This window comes from Triticum dicoccoides, chromosome 2A, assembly GCF_002162155.2.
Source record: "Triticum dicoccoides isolate Atlit2015 ecotype Zavitan chromosome 2A, WEW_v2.0, whole genome shotgun sequence".
Taxonomy (NCBI): Eukaryota; Viridiplantae; Streptophyta; class Magnoliopsida; order Poales; family Poaceae; genus Triticum; species Triticum dicoccoides.
The window spans coordinates 39,858,538-39,871,068 of NC_041382.1; the positions used below are offsets into that span (position 1 = coordinate 39,858,538).

A 12,531-nucleotide genomic window follows, 5' to 3' on the forward strand; every position below is an offset into this window, starting at 1 on the left:
TGCATCTTCTTCATTGTCATCCTCATCCTTGTCCTCCTCCTCTGATTCATCTGCATCTGTGTCCTCGTCATCGTCATCATCTATCGCTGCTTCCATTTCCTCATCTTCTTCTGACTCATCCTCAACAAACCCTTCTTCTTGTATATTTGACACCCGTCTATTTTTTTTGGAGCACGGCGTGACGCCCCAGTTTGCATTGATGGCTGCTGTATGTAAGGATCAATATCTGGTTCCTCGTCATCGATCTTGGCAACTGCTTCAATGAAGGTGCCAACCTGTTCAGTTACAGCCTTGCACAACTCATTGACCACTTTCGCAATCTTTGCCTTTTTCTGCATCAACACAAAAAAGATTCAGTACTGATTCAGTTAGAAAAAATAATAAAAAGTAAAAATGTCTGTAACTGACCATGATGTGATAAGCAAAAACGACTAATACATACTTTCTGGCCAACTAAAAACATGATTCTAGTCAACTACACATGCACTGTGGCACAAACTAAAAAACATGCATTCTGCCAAAAGTTGATGACAATGGTTGTAAATGAACACTTTGACTGTCCAAAGAACATGTGCCACTACAAAAGCTTATATGTGCAACTGAACATACATCACAGCCAACTAAATTCTGTATTCTCGCAACTACAAAAGTTATACATGTCCAACTGAACATACATCCCAGCCAATAGAAAAATATTGGTAAGTGATACAAGTTTCTGTATGCAAAACACTAACCTGCGGATTGTATGTTATTGGTAACTTGGATGCCATGAATGCTTCAGCTTGCAAAATTCCACCAAACAGTGGTGTCTGCTCCATGCCTCTATACTCCTCTTTAAGCTGATGTGGAAAAAAAGAGAAACAGAAAATAACAAGGTTATCAAAATAGATTTGTGTGTTGAACGAAACCACACATTACAACCTGTGCAACTACAACAAGATACTGGGGTAGACAAATTCAACTATACATATATGCAACTGAACAAAGACACAAAAACTGTGCAACACACATGGCACCTAAAAAAAGTTTCTACCAACTGATGCAACACATCTGTGCAACAAGATTAGTAAAACTGTGCAACTTAAAAAAGATGGTGTGCCAATTTAAAATGAACATGTGTGCAGATTGCCAAACTTAAAGCTACAATCTGTGCAACTACATGCATTGTTGTGCCAACTGATGACCGTTTTCTGTGCAATTTCCAAAAACAGTGACCAGACATCAAAAGAACATAGAAGGAAGACACTGTAGGAAAAAACAAAAAGAACTCACTTGTAATTTGCCGAACACACCAGGAGAGATAGTATCCTTCTTGATCACCTTGGCAATTAGAGTACTATCCCATGCATTCGATCGTATCGCGCAGTTGCTTACTGGGATATCATGTACGAGCGCATCAAGGTATAGTATCTGCACCAGACCCAAACAAAAGAAAAAGCCAAGTTCAGTTATTGTTATGAGAATTTCAGCAAACTATAACTGCACAGAAAAAACAGGAATAGATGGAAAAAAGTGGTCGTTTTCACTAACCATCAAGTGATACAAGCAGCAGCAGACAGTTTGCTTCTCCTGGTCCATGTTTCGGAAAGCTTCGTTAATGTGTTCTGCTACAAAAAGGCAGATGTTTGTATTCTTTACCATTTGATGATCTAGCACAAGTCCATCACACTTTGGCCTGAGCTTCAAGGTCGTGGTTGGTGCTAGAAAAGTGCTGAAGGCAACCGCAAGCCAGGCCATAAAGAATGTATCATCTGTTCTTCCAGCCATATCCTGAATCATCTTGAGCCATGTAGTGATCTGGGGATGAGAATTTCCAGTTATGTTGAAAGCCTGTCTGAATCTCCTAGTGGCATCCTTGTCAACTAAATATCTGACTTTTGGACCCCTGTTTGGGAGATCAAATACCCTCTGAACACTGTTAGCATCGACACGGATCCTTCCCCTTCCTAGGAAAACCATTTCAGAGGTCTGTGGCTGGTAGGACTGCACCAGGAACTTAGTGAGGTCCGCTAGAAGTGTGTCTGGTAAGTTCAATAGCCCCCCGACCGACCTCGAAACTAGCTCTAATTTCTGTAGTGGGGTTAGAGAGGCATTGAAATTTGCAAAGCACGTTGGTGATGCCCTTATCCTGCCTGTTTGTGATGGTCGCTCCACATCTTCCCCTGGAGCCACCTCAACTCCTTCACCGCTGCCCTGTTGATTAGAAAATGAAAGCATTACACAAACATTAAACACAAGAGAAAAACAAGAATGAAAAAAAAAACTAGCAATCATCATTTGGATCAGTATTAGAATGAGCTATATATTCATAAAATGGATCATGCCAACTAATATGATGTATTTGTGCAACTAATAAAGCTCATGAGCACAACTGCAAGACTGCCAGTGTGCAACCTTCAAAAAAAAAGAACAAGACCTGGCAGCTACAAAAAGTTCTAGTGGATGTGCAACAATAAGAAATGATACTGCAACACAAGAAAAAGAGTAACTAAAAAAGGTTGCAAAGAACTATTCAAATAGCTCATAAACACACACAAAAAACCCACATACCTCAGCATCTGATGCGGAAGATGCGACAGCTTCTCCAGCAACTGCTGCCTGCACAAAAAATGAGCACTGATGTCAACTATGAAAAGATGCCAACTAGTGAACTACAAGATGCCAACTAATGCCAACTAATGTCAACTGTATTTAAATCAATATGACTAGAGAAGTCAACTACAAAAGGTTGTTATTGACAGACTAAAAACAAAAATAGTGGTCCAAACTGCTGCATAATTTCGTCACTATCTAAAAAAGGCAAGAAAAACACTTATATTCGAGATTTTACTTACCCTAGAAGATGACTCAGCTCCCTTGCCAAGTGCTGCACGTCTAGTCCGCTTTACAACACAGAACTGATCAACATCCTAAGAAAAAAACATGAGCATGGGAAAAAACAAAAAAATATGTTATATGACCCAAACAAAACCAAAAAAATGGACTTGTGTCATCAGCATGCCACTTACCTCAACATCCTCTCCCTGCTCAACACTCTGCGCAGGTCGTGGCTGGCGATTAGCAGGACGCTTCGAGTTCCGGCGAAGCGGCTGACTTCCAGAATGCTGATTAAGCAACCAAAAGAAAACATGAAAAAAATACATTAGCATACATGCATAAGTTGAAAATAACTCAAAAAAAAGTGAAAAAAAAATACATCTCTTCATTGCCATCCGCATCTCCTCCTATTATAACCATTTTTGCCCTGCGGCAGGAAATGCAACAAAAAAATATAGTTAGAAGATGTGGACAACCAACTACTACAATGATGCAGCCAACTGGGCAGTAAACCTTGTGCAAAGTGGACATCAAATAAGCCAACTAACTTTTTTCTGCCTAGTTATTACTTGCCAACTGTGACAAGTAATACCTAGGCAGAAAAAAGTTAAGTAAAGGCAACAAGCTCAGTGAGATAACTTATTCTGGAAAAACGTCCCTAGTTGAACATGAGGGGGGACACATGAAAACAACCACATCCACAATAAAAAGACTTGCACATTGAGAAAAATTAAAATGGAAAATTGGCAAGCATTGGTACTAATTTGCACAAATCAAGGGGTCCTAGTTGCACAAAGCACGAGAATAACACATAAACCACCACAGCCACCACAACGCTGGTGGATTGGGTAGATTATATTGGAAAACTGGAAAGCATTGGTGCTAAAATTGCACAAACAAGAGTCCCTAGTTGCACACAGCAGAGGGGGAAACAGCCAACTCATGTGCAAAATGAGTTAGAAGATGCGCAAAATGAAGTACAGAACCAACTAGTACATGGATGCAGCCAACTAATCAGGCAACTTGTGCAACTGAACGACGTGTAGACAGACAACCTAGCACAAAATAGCAAGCAAACTAAGCAGGGCAACTAGTGTCCATTGTAAAACACATGGACAACCAACTTGACCACGAAAGCAAAGCAACTTGTGCAACTCAAAAACAGTATATATATACAGCCAATTAGTATATGGATGCATCCAGCTAATTGTGCAAATGAACAACATATAGACGGTCGACCTAGTGCAAAACAGCAAACCAACTAAGCGGGACAAACTAGTGCAGGTGTAGAACATATGGACAGCCAACTAGTAAAAGTGATGTAGCCAACTGAGCAGGCAACTTGTGCAACTGAACAGTATGTAGACACCCAACTAGCAAAAAATTGGTGCAACTGCAGAACATAGGGATAGCCAACTACTATATGAATGAAGCCAACTGGATAGAATTTTGTGCAACTGGAACACAAAGTGTCTACCAACTACACGGCAACTTCTGCAAAACTCGAACACAACTAAGAAACAGCAAGTTCACAGAACCGCAATTGCATAGCCAACCAGTTCATAAACTTCCTGCAGCGGCCATGAACATCGAATCAAGGACGAATCGTGGGACAAAAACCACCACCACCACTACCGCACAAAAATGAAGCAAAACATGGCAGAAACACAGCAAGGGCTCCCCCCTATGCAGCCCGCCACATCCGCCGCCCGTCGACCTAGACACCACCTCGCCACCGGTGACGAGAGAGAGAGAGGGAGGATAGCAGAGGGCAGTCGCGGACGTCTGCCTCGAGCGCAAATCCAACAACCACCTGCACCAACAACAAACGCATTCCCCCCACGAATCCCCACCATTACAGATCCAATGACACTGTGACTAGTCGAACAGAAGCACACCCATCCCACCCGAAAAGCGTCTACACCAAAACGACCGTGCGAGTAAGTTGACCACAGAAATCGCAGAAACCCTAGGAATCCCAGCCCGCCATTTCCGCTGCCGACGACCTCGAGACGACCTAGACCCCCGGCGACGAGACAGAGAAAGGAGAGATGCACTGGGTACCTGCAACGCCGACGAGGGCCAGCAGTGAATCCCCGCGCAGTCCACCAGAGATTTGGAGAGCCGCGGCGCGATTTCGCCGCGGAGCGAGAGCGAGGGCGGAGGAGAGGAGCGGAGAATGGGGGAGGAACAGGAGAGAAATGGGGAGAAAGAGCGAGAACGGCTCGCGTTTCGAAAACAGCCGCCCACGATCTACGCCACGCCCGCTTACATGTGGGTCCACGCTCGTCCGAATGAGGACAAACCGCCCACGACCGCGCGGTTGGACGAACCGACCAGGCGACACCTGGCGCTCCCCCGAGGCCGATCGCAAGCGATCGTGCGGTCGCGAGCCGGCCGCCCGGATCGTCTATTTGGTGCGCGGCCACTTTTTAGATTTTAGGTTAACCAAATATCATTCTCTGAAAAGAAGTATTAACCTTAGTACCACCTCCGACTTCTTGTATAGGCGCACCCTTTCCATTGTAGGCTTTATTTTTTGGGCATGGACCGTCTCGCATGGGTCCATACAAGTGGGTTGATTATTGAGAAGCGTCTTGAATTCAGTTGCAATGAATATCTAGGTAGACCAGAGATCTAGATCAAGATCTATGGATGTGTCTAGTTATACGATGTTGGTCGGAAAGCAATACTCCCTTAGTTAAAAAAGAACAATGAAGTGCTTTCACCCAGTTGCCAAAAAGAGAGAATGTTTTCACCCTTTAAGATCAACTAGTTCATTGTTCGTGCATTGCTACGGTGGCATAAATATTATAATGGTTTAACACGTGTCATGTACTTGTGAATCCTTATACACATCAACTTATATTGTCGAACTATTTTCCACATCCACCACTACTACCATAATGGGCACATTGATACATAATAAACAAATAATAATAATCGTAGATCCCCGAGCTTCCGCGCCACATCGTAGATCCTCTCGGCCAGCAGCCCGAACCTGCCGTGCTTGCCGGTCGTCGACCCGAAATAGCCCAGTAACCTAGTGAGCAGCTTGGCATGAACACCAATGGTCGGCTCAACGCCGAGCCTACGGCTCTGCTCGATGACGATGTCGAGCTCCTCCTTCATCTCCAGCACGATGACGGCGCTGAAGCCCATGGCACGCGCCGCCAGGGTGAGCGCGACGTAGTCCTTGTCCTTGTAGCCGTTGCACACCAGGTAGGCGGCCGGCTTGGCCCTGGTGAGGACGCAACTCATGGCGATGAGCAGATGCGGCTTGGAGCTGGCCTCGAGCCCGTGGCCGTGCTCGTGGCCGAAGCAGACCATGTCCTGCACCACCGCCTCGTTCTGGTTCACCTTCACCGGGAACACCCCATGGTACGCGGAGCGGTACCCCGTGTGCTTGATGGCCGCCGTGAACGCGACATGGAGCGCGTCGAGCCGGTGCCGGAGCACGTCGGGGAAGCGGAGGATCATGGGGAACTTGAGCTTCATCTTCTTCTTGCCGGCGTGATCGGCGGTCGTCGTGTTCGTCGCCGCGACTTGGTTGATAATGGAGAGCAGGTCGATCTCCATGCCGGGGGCCGTGTCACGGACGTGGGGTCGTACGCAGAGGTGGCCGTGCGTGCTCACGGCGAAGTAGGGGTCGCCCCAGCATTATGTTTCTCCTTCGGAGTCTTAGTCGTGGCGCGCCAGATCTGGAGTTCGATAGCATGTCCGGAGTGTTGCCCCGGTCTGATTCGTTCAACGACAACAGTTTCACTTTTAGTGAGCCACCTTGGAGGTCCGCAAAGCTGCATATCAGTGATGGAGCCGTGTCAAGTTCGGGTGAGGAGGTGATCTGCTATTCTTTTCTTCGGTAGCTGTTGTGGTGGTGCCGGAGGTAGGTGACGGGCGTTGGTGTCAAGCTCAGAGATGTTCTGCTATCTCTTTCAATTTTGTCATGTCGGTCCTTACGTGACTTGTACTTTGTTCACCGACCCGCCAGGACGTCCTGGAGGTGGAGGCGTTTGCCAAGACAGATCATATCGAGATCGAGGGGACGAGATTTAAGTGGGATTAGTTTTCGGGGGAGAACGTGTGTGATGCGTGCGTGCATTGGATTAGTGGCTAGTTAGCGGGAGGCAGCGGTTTTGTTTTAGTTTTGAAAGAGGCACTAGAGGATAGTGGACAGGCTAATGGCATGGTGGGTAGTTAAAGCATAAAACACGTTTAGTATGATTGGAGCAATGTAGACCATCAAATCACACGATTTGATGGATAGGATGAATTGATTCTTCGCCCTTTCGTGTTTTTATAGGGGTAGATAGATAGATAGATAGATAGATAAATTAAAGCCGGACGCCTCTGGCGTCTATGTTCAAAAAAAACTGTAATTTCTTACTTGTACTGTACATGTTAACTCAGACACTCGGTTCTTTTCCGAGGAGCAGAGTGCGGGTTGGGCAAATGGAGGGTTCGACCGGCAACTCGCTGGCGCCGCCGCCCGCCTTCCGTAACAGGTACTGGATCCTCCGCCACGGCCGCAGCGTCCCCAACGAGCGCGGCCTCATCGTCTCCTCCCTGGTACCAGTCCCTCCACCCCAGCTCGCCGTCTTCGATTTCCCTCTGCCACAATCGCTAAATCCAATCGGAAGCTTCAGTTAACTGTTCCGGTCCTGGCAGGAGAACGGCACGAAGCCGGAGTTCGGGCTGGCCCCTCAGGGCGTCGAGCAGGCGCGCTCCGCCGGCGAGTCGCTCCGGAAGGTACGGGATCGAGCTCGAATCTATGGCTTCTCCTTGGATGGGGGATATGCGGTAGCGATTGCCGATTGGGGGAAGTGGCTGATTCTGTGCGTGCAGGAGCTTGAGGAGATGGGTGTGCCGGTGGACTCTGTCAAGATCTGTTACTCGCCGTTCTCGCGGACGACGGAGACGGCCAGGGTGGTCGCCGGCGTGCTGGGCGTCCCATTTGAGGGTCCTAGCTGCAAGGTGAGTGGCTTAATTCTACTACTAGATGGAACCTTGTTCAGTTTTAATCAAGATAATGGTGATGGATTGCATGCTAAGTCTCTCATATTGGTGAGCCAAGTAGCATAGGCATCTGAATGGGTGTGAAGCAAGTAATTTCAGTCTCACTGTTCCTCATGTTTGAACTTCGGATATCTGTCTGGAGGACGTAGCCTTTGGATTCGTTTGGGCATGATATGACTTACCTTTCTGAAGTAGTAAGGTTTACATTTGCTAATTTTCCATGTGTTGGTACTGGTAGGGAAAAAATGATGATAACAGTGATAATTTGTTTATGTAAGTGATAGGTTCATTACATCCACGCTCTTGTAAGACCAAACTATCTATAATCCGAAATTTCTGCATGTGGAAGTCCCATCTAAAGGAAAAACAGAGTGATTGGTGTTTCCCGGTATCGAGAGCTAGTAGTCCTGCCACCTCTTATTTCTGCAGAAATGAAGTGCACAATTTCAGAGAAGTCACAAGAGGCTGGTCATTCTGTAGAACAATTATACTGTGAACGGAACCTGCAAAGTAATAACTGTGAGGTTTACATTAGCTAATTTTCTATCCATCTGTAGGAAGAAATAATAACTGTGGCAATTTGTGTATGTGATGAAACGATAAGTAGTTTAATACATCCACAGGTTGTGTATGACCAAACTGTCTGCACCTCTCAAAATTCTGCTTGTGATGCCCAGCTAAAGGAAAAAAATGGAGTGCTTGTGTTTCTCGGTATCAAGAGCTAGTAGTACTGCCGCCTCATACTTTTACAATAATGAAGTGAACAATTTCAGAGAAGTCGCAAGAGGCAGTAACTAATGGTCATTTCTGTAGAACAATAATACTGTGAACATAACCTGTAAAATAATCCATTAAAAGGGACCTTTAAAACAACTAAGAAACGAAAACTGCTACAGCTGAAAACAGCTCTGTCTCCTAGTTGTCGTGAACCCAATTGTTTAGCCTTATCATTCACTGCAACATCATCCTCTTTTAGATGTTGTCTCCGTGGTCAACAATATATAGTGGAATCGTTCAAAGTTGCTGAAGTATCAGGGATCACTTTCTTCATAAAATTAGTATTTCTCATTAATTGTGACCATCTAGTCCACCAACCAGAGTTTCTTTTGCAGGCAACCGTGGAACTTCGTGAACGTTATTTTGGACCATCATATGAGTTGCTTTCACACGAGAAGGTTAGTTTGTACTCATGTATTGAACCGTGGAGATTCTTTCAAATTATAATAATGTGTGAATTAACATGCTTACCAAAACTCATAGGGGCATCAAATGTGCATATAATAGAGCATCAAATATTCAAATGTTCACTGTTTTAACAAATAAATTTTCATTAGTATGTTGAATGATGATCTATTCCAACCTACTGATAGATCAATTGCACATATATATTGTCAGATGTTAGTCTGTGGATCAATTTGCTTCTACCCAACCATTCCAATTAGTGAGAGTTCATATGACGTTCAAGAGATACCATTGCCTGCTAAACGTATGCCAATGATAATTGAGGCGTCGCCAAGTTGGTTGGTCTGCTGGGCACCATTAACATTTAAGAGGAAACCCTCCTTTTGGCTGTCTGTGGTGTCCCTTTTGATCTTATCTTATTTGCCAGTTATTAAATCTGACATGATGCGGTAGTATGCAGAGGTATGGGCAATAGATGAAGCAGATCCCTTTCTGGCCCCAGAAGGTGGGGAGAGCGTTGCAGATGTTGCTAGTAGACTTGCAGGGGTGCTGTCTTCTGCAGACGTGGAGTTTCATGGGTACTTGTACTTGCATTATTATTGGAATTGGAATCCAAATGATATATCTGTTTATTCATGTTCTGTTACATGTATTTGGTGTTATACCATTACTGAAGTCTATATAAATGGCTTGCTTTAAAGTTAAAACAATCAATATAAATTTCAGTTAATAAGAAGTAAAAATTATATATCTATAGAGTATAAACCGATAGGCTGTAATTCAGTGTCCAGTGTTCTTTTTGTAAAGCACAGTTGCATGTCTTGCCATGCCTTTTCAGTTTTCCATCTACTTTGTTAGAGATCTTATTATCTGGAAAGAATGGTAAGATTCACAATTTGGTACATAGTGATAACAACTCATACAATTACCTTAGACAGTCTATTGAGTGCAGATAAGTACTTAAACATGAGGAACCACTAAAAAGGTTTACGTTACAGAGCTGCCTTGGCCAAGCTATCAATTAGTAGTCCAGAATGCTGAAGTTCTAACAGTTCCATGCAGATTTGACGCATGACTTGTTCAAGTTACAGCTTGACATTTCTTTACCTTTGCTTCTGTATATCACGCTGGAGCTGACTTGTATGTTTAACTGCATGCAGCTCTGCTGTTCTTATTGTCAGCCATGGGGATCCATTGCAGATCTTTCAAGCAGTACTCAGCGGAGCCAAGGAAAACCCATCTTTCCTCGACGATGTAGCTGGCCTGAGAAAGGAAAGCCTGGTAGTTCCATCCGTGTTGTCACAACACCGTAAGTTCGCACTCAACACAGCAGAGCTGCGCCGAGTTGTGTGACCCGATGCAGATTTGATCCTGTACTGCTATGTTAGTAGATAATTCATGTATCTGTAGATCCTTGTGGAGAGTCTATTGCCCCACGCATGATAAGATGTGGAAAACTGTTGTTCGATGCTACTCCCTCGGCCTCTCTGTTGAGAAACATTAACGCGTTATTTTCGGAGAAATTTTACAGTGCATCATACTACCGATTGGGGTGTGTAGTATAAATCTAATCCAACGGTTGATGTATAGGGCAGTTTAGTCAATTAATAATTTCATACTATTAAGGATGGAATTTCTAATCAATCATCGTCTTCCTCCCGACGAGGGCACCAATCATGTCCATCCCCTCTCACTGGAACATCGGCTGCTGCATAATCTCTCGCCGGTGTGCCTACATCCAGCTAGCCTAGCCACCCACGAGCTACCTCATGATTCAGTTTTTGAGACGCAGAGGCCGACCCTATCATGCCATCTTTTCTTCTGCGCGGGAGCAGGGGACGCAAAGTTTCAGGAGCAGTTAGCTGGGTGGATCAGCGACGTACTAGAGCGCCCATATTTGTCCAGGCTCCTCGTCTGCATTTGGTTCCAGCGTCGTGAGGCATTGCAGGCCAGCAAGGGAGGCTGACGAGCATCAGAGGCAGGTTTGTCTTGCTGGTCAGCTCCGCTCCTCTGCTCGCCGAATCAATACTCGCCAATGGAACGCTCGGCGGTATGGATTTTGTTCATCTTTCCTGAATCATTGCGATGTATTTCCGTCTTGATGAAAGGCTGTAAGTGCATCTAGTGCCACCCCTAGTTGGTTTTGAAGTATTGATGACAAACCTGGTTGAGGGACTAATGTGTTTGTGAGAATTGCAGGATAACACAGGTAGAAGTTTCTCATTGATTCGGTTTTCCTACCGGAGAGGACCTTTAAAAATGTATGAAGACATTGAAGTCAAAGGTGGGATGTGAAGACATTCACATTGAAGACTATGACAAGAGAAGACAACGTGTGAAGACTATGGAGTGCGAAGACTTAGTTGTTTCGTCGTTCTTTTTCTTCTTTGTTGAGTCATAGGAACCACCGTACTGTTAAGTGGGGTTCAAGTGAACCAGTCAGAATGACTGAAGTGATGCTTAACCAAAATCCTATGTCTTCGAGCGAAGACAATGAGAGCAAAACTTATCCAGAGCTGGGTGAGTCAGCTTTGCTTGTAGCCCAAGTAAAGTTGCCGTGTGTGTTTGAAATTTGACCGTTGGAACACGTGTTAGTTCCTTAGTGACCCAGGGTCATTTCGGACAAATCAGGTCGGGTTGCCTAGTGACTATAAATAGCCCACCCCCTACAACCATAAACGGTTGGCTGCTCAGAGTTAGTATACGGCTTTTGTCGTTTGAGAGCAGCCCACCTCGAAGCCTTTGACAGAGAATTTCTTGCGAGGATAAAGCCCTAAACACCTAGAGCCAAAGAGTGTTAGGCATTACTTGAGTCTTCCTGTCTGTGTGATCTGAAGACTTATTACACTTGAGGACCGTGAATCCTCCAGCCGGTTAGGCGTCGCGTTCTGAGCATCCAAGAGTCATTGTGGATCGCCGGTGAATGAAGTCTATGAAGGTTTGGAAGTCTACCTTGAAGACTTACCAGAGTGATTGGGCGAGGACTGTGTGTCCTTAATTCAAGGGGAATAAGGTGAAGACGTGGTCTTCTGAGTTAAATCTTAGCCTCCTTAACCGGACGTACAGTTGTCACAGCAACTGGAACTGGTCCAACAAATCATTGTCTTCAACAAGTCACTGGTTTCATCCTTCACATCCCTTTATTTACTGTTGATCCTGGTGAAGTCATTGTATGATTGCATTATCTTTTGTCTTCACTGAGTGACTGCTTGTTCTGATTGGCTTCACACTATCTTCCTATCTGATCTATACTGCCTAGTTGCTATTAGTCATTGTGCTTTCACTTCATTGAATACTTGACTATGGCTTGCTTAGTGTAGTCTATCTTCCGCTGCATGCTAATAGGTTTATTTCTATCGTTTGTCTTTGAAACTTCCATGTTTTGAAGACTTTTATAAAAATCGCCTATTCATCCCCCCCTCTAGTCGATCACTAGCACTTTCAAAGGCGAAATGATACACTTACGAAAACAATCTACGGAAACACTCTATGGACTCCATCTCCACCAAGCCCCTC

At 44.8% G+C, this 12,531-nt stretch overlaps 1 protein-coding gene across 2 annotated transcripts; it reads left to right on the top strand.

The window, feature by feature from the left end:
• Positions 1 to 7,232: 7,232 nt before the first annotated feature.
• Positions 7,233 to 10,558, top strand: LOC119353054. Of its 2 annotated transcripts, XM_037619631.1 has the most exons (7): positions 7,233 to 7,386; positions 7,486 to 7,566; positions 7,663 to 7,791; positions 8,946 to 9,008; positions 9,229 to 9,319; positions 9,476 to 9,593; positions 10,176 to 10,558. In XM_037619631.1, the coding sequence occupies exons 1-7, from the start codon at positions 7,270 to 7,272 to the stop codon at positions 10,366 to 10,368; spliced, it is 792 nt and encodes a 263-aa protein (XP_037475528.1). In that variant the 5' UTR covers positions 7,233 to 7,269; the 3' UTR covers positions 10,369 to 10,558. The 2 variants fall into 2 exon arrangements, with proteins under 2 accessions (XP_037475528.1, XP_037475529.1); XM_037619632.1 differs by lacking the exon at positions 9,229 to 9,319 and having other exon boundaries at positions 9,469 to 9,593.
• Positions 10,559 to 12,531: the final 1,973 nt, after the last annotated feature.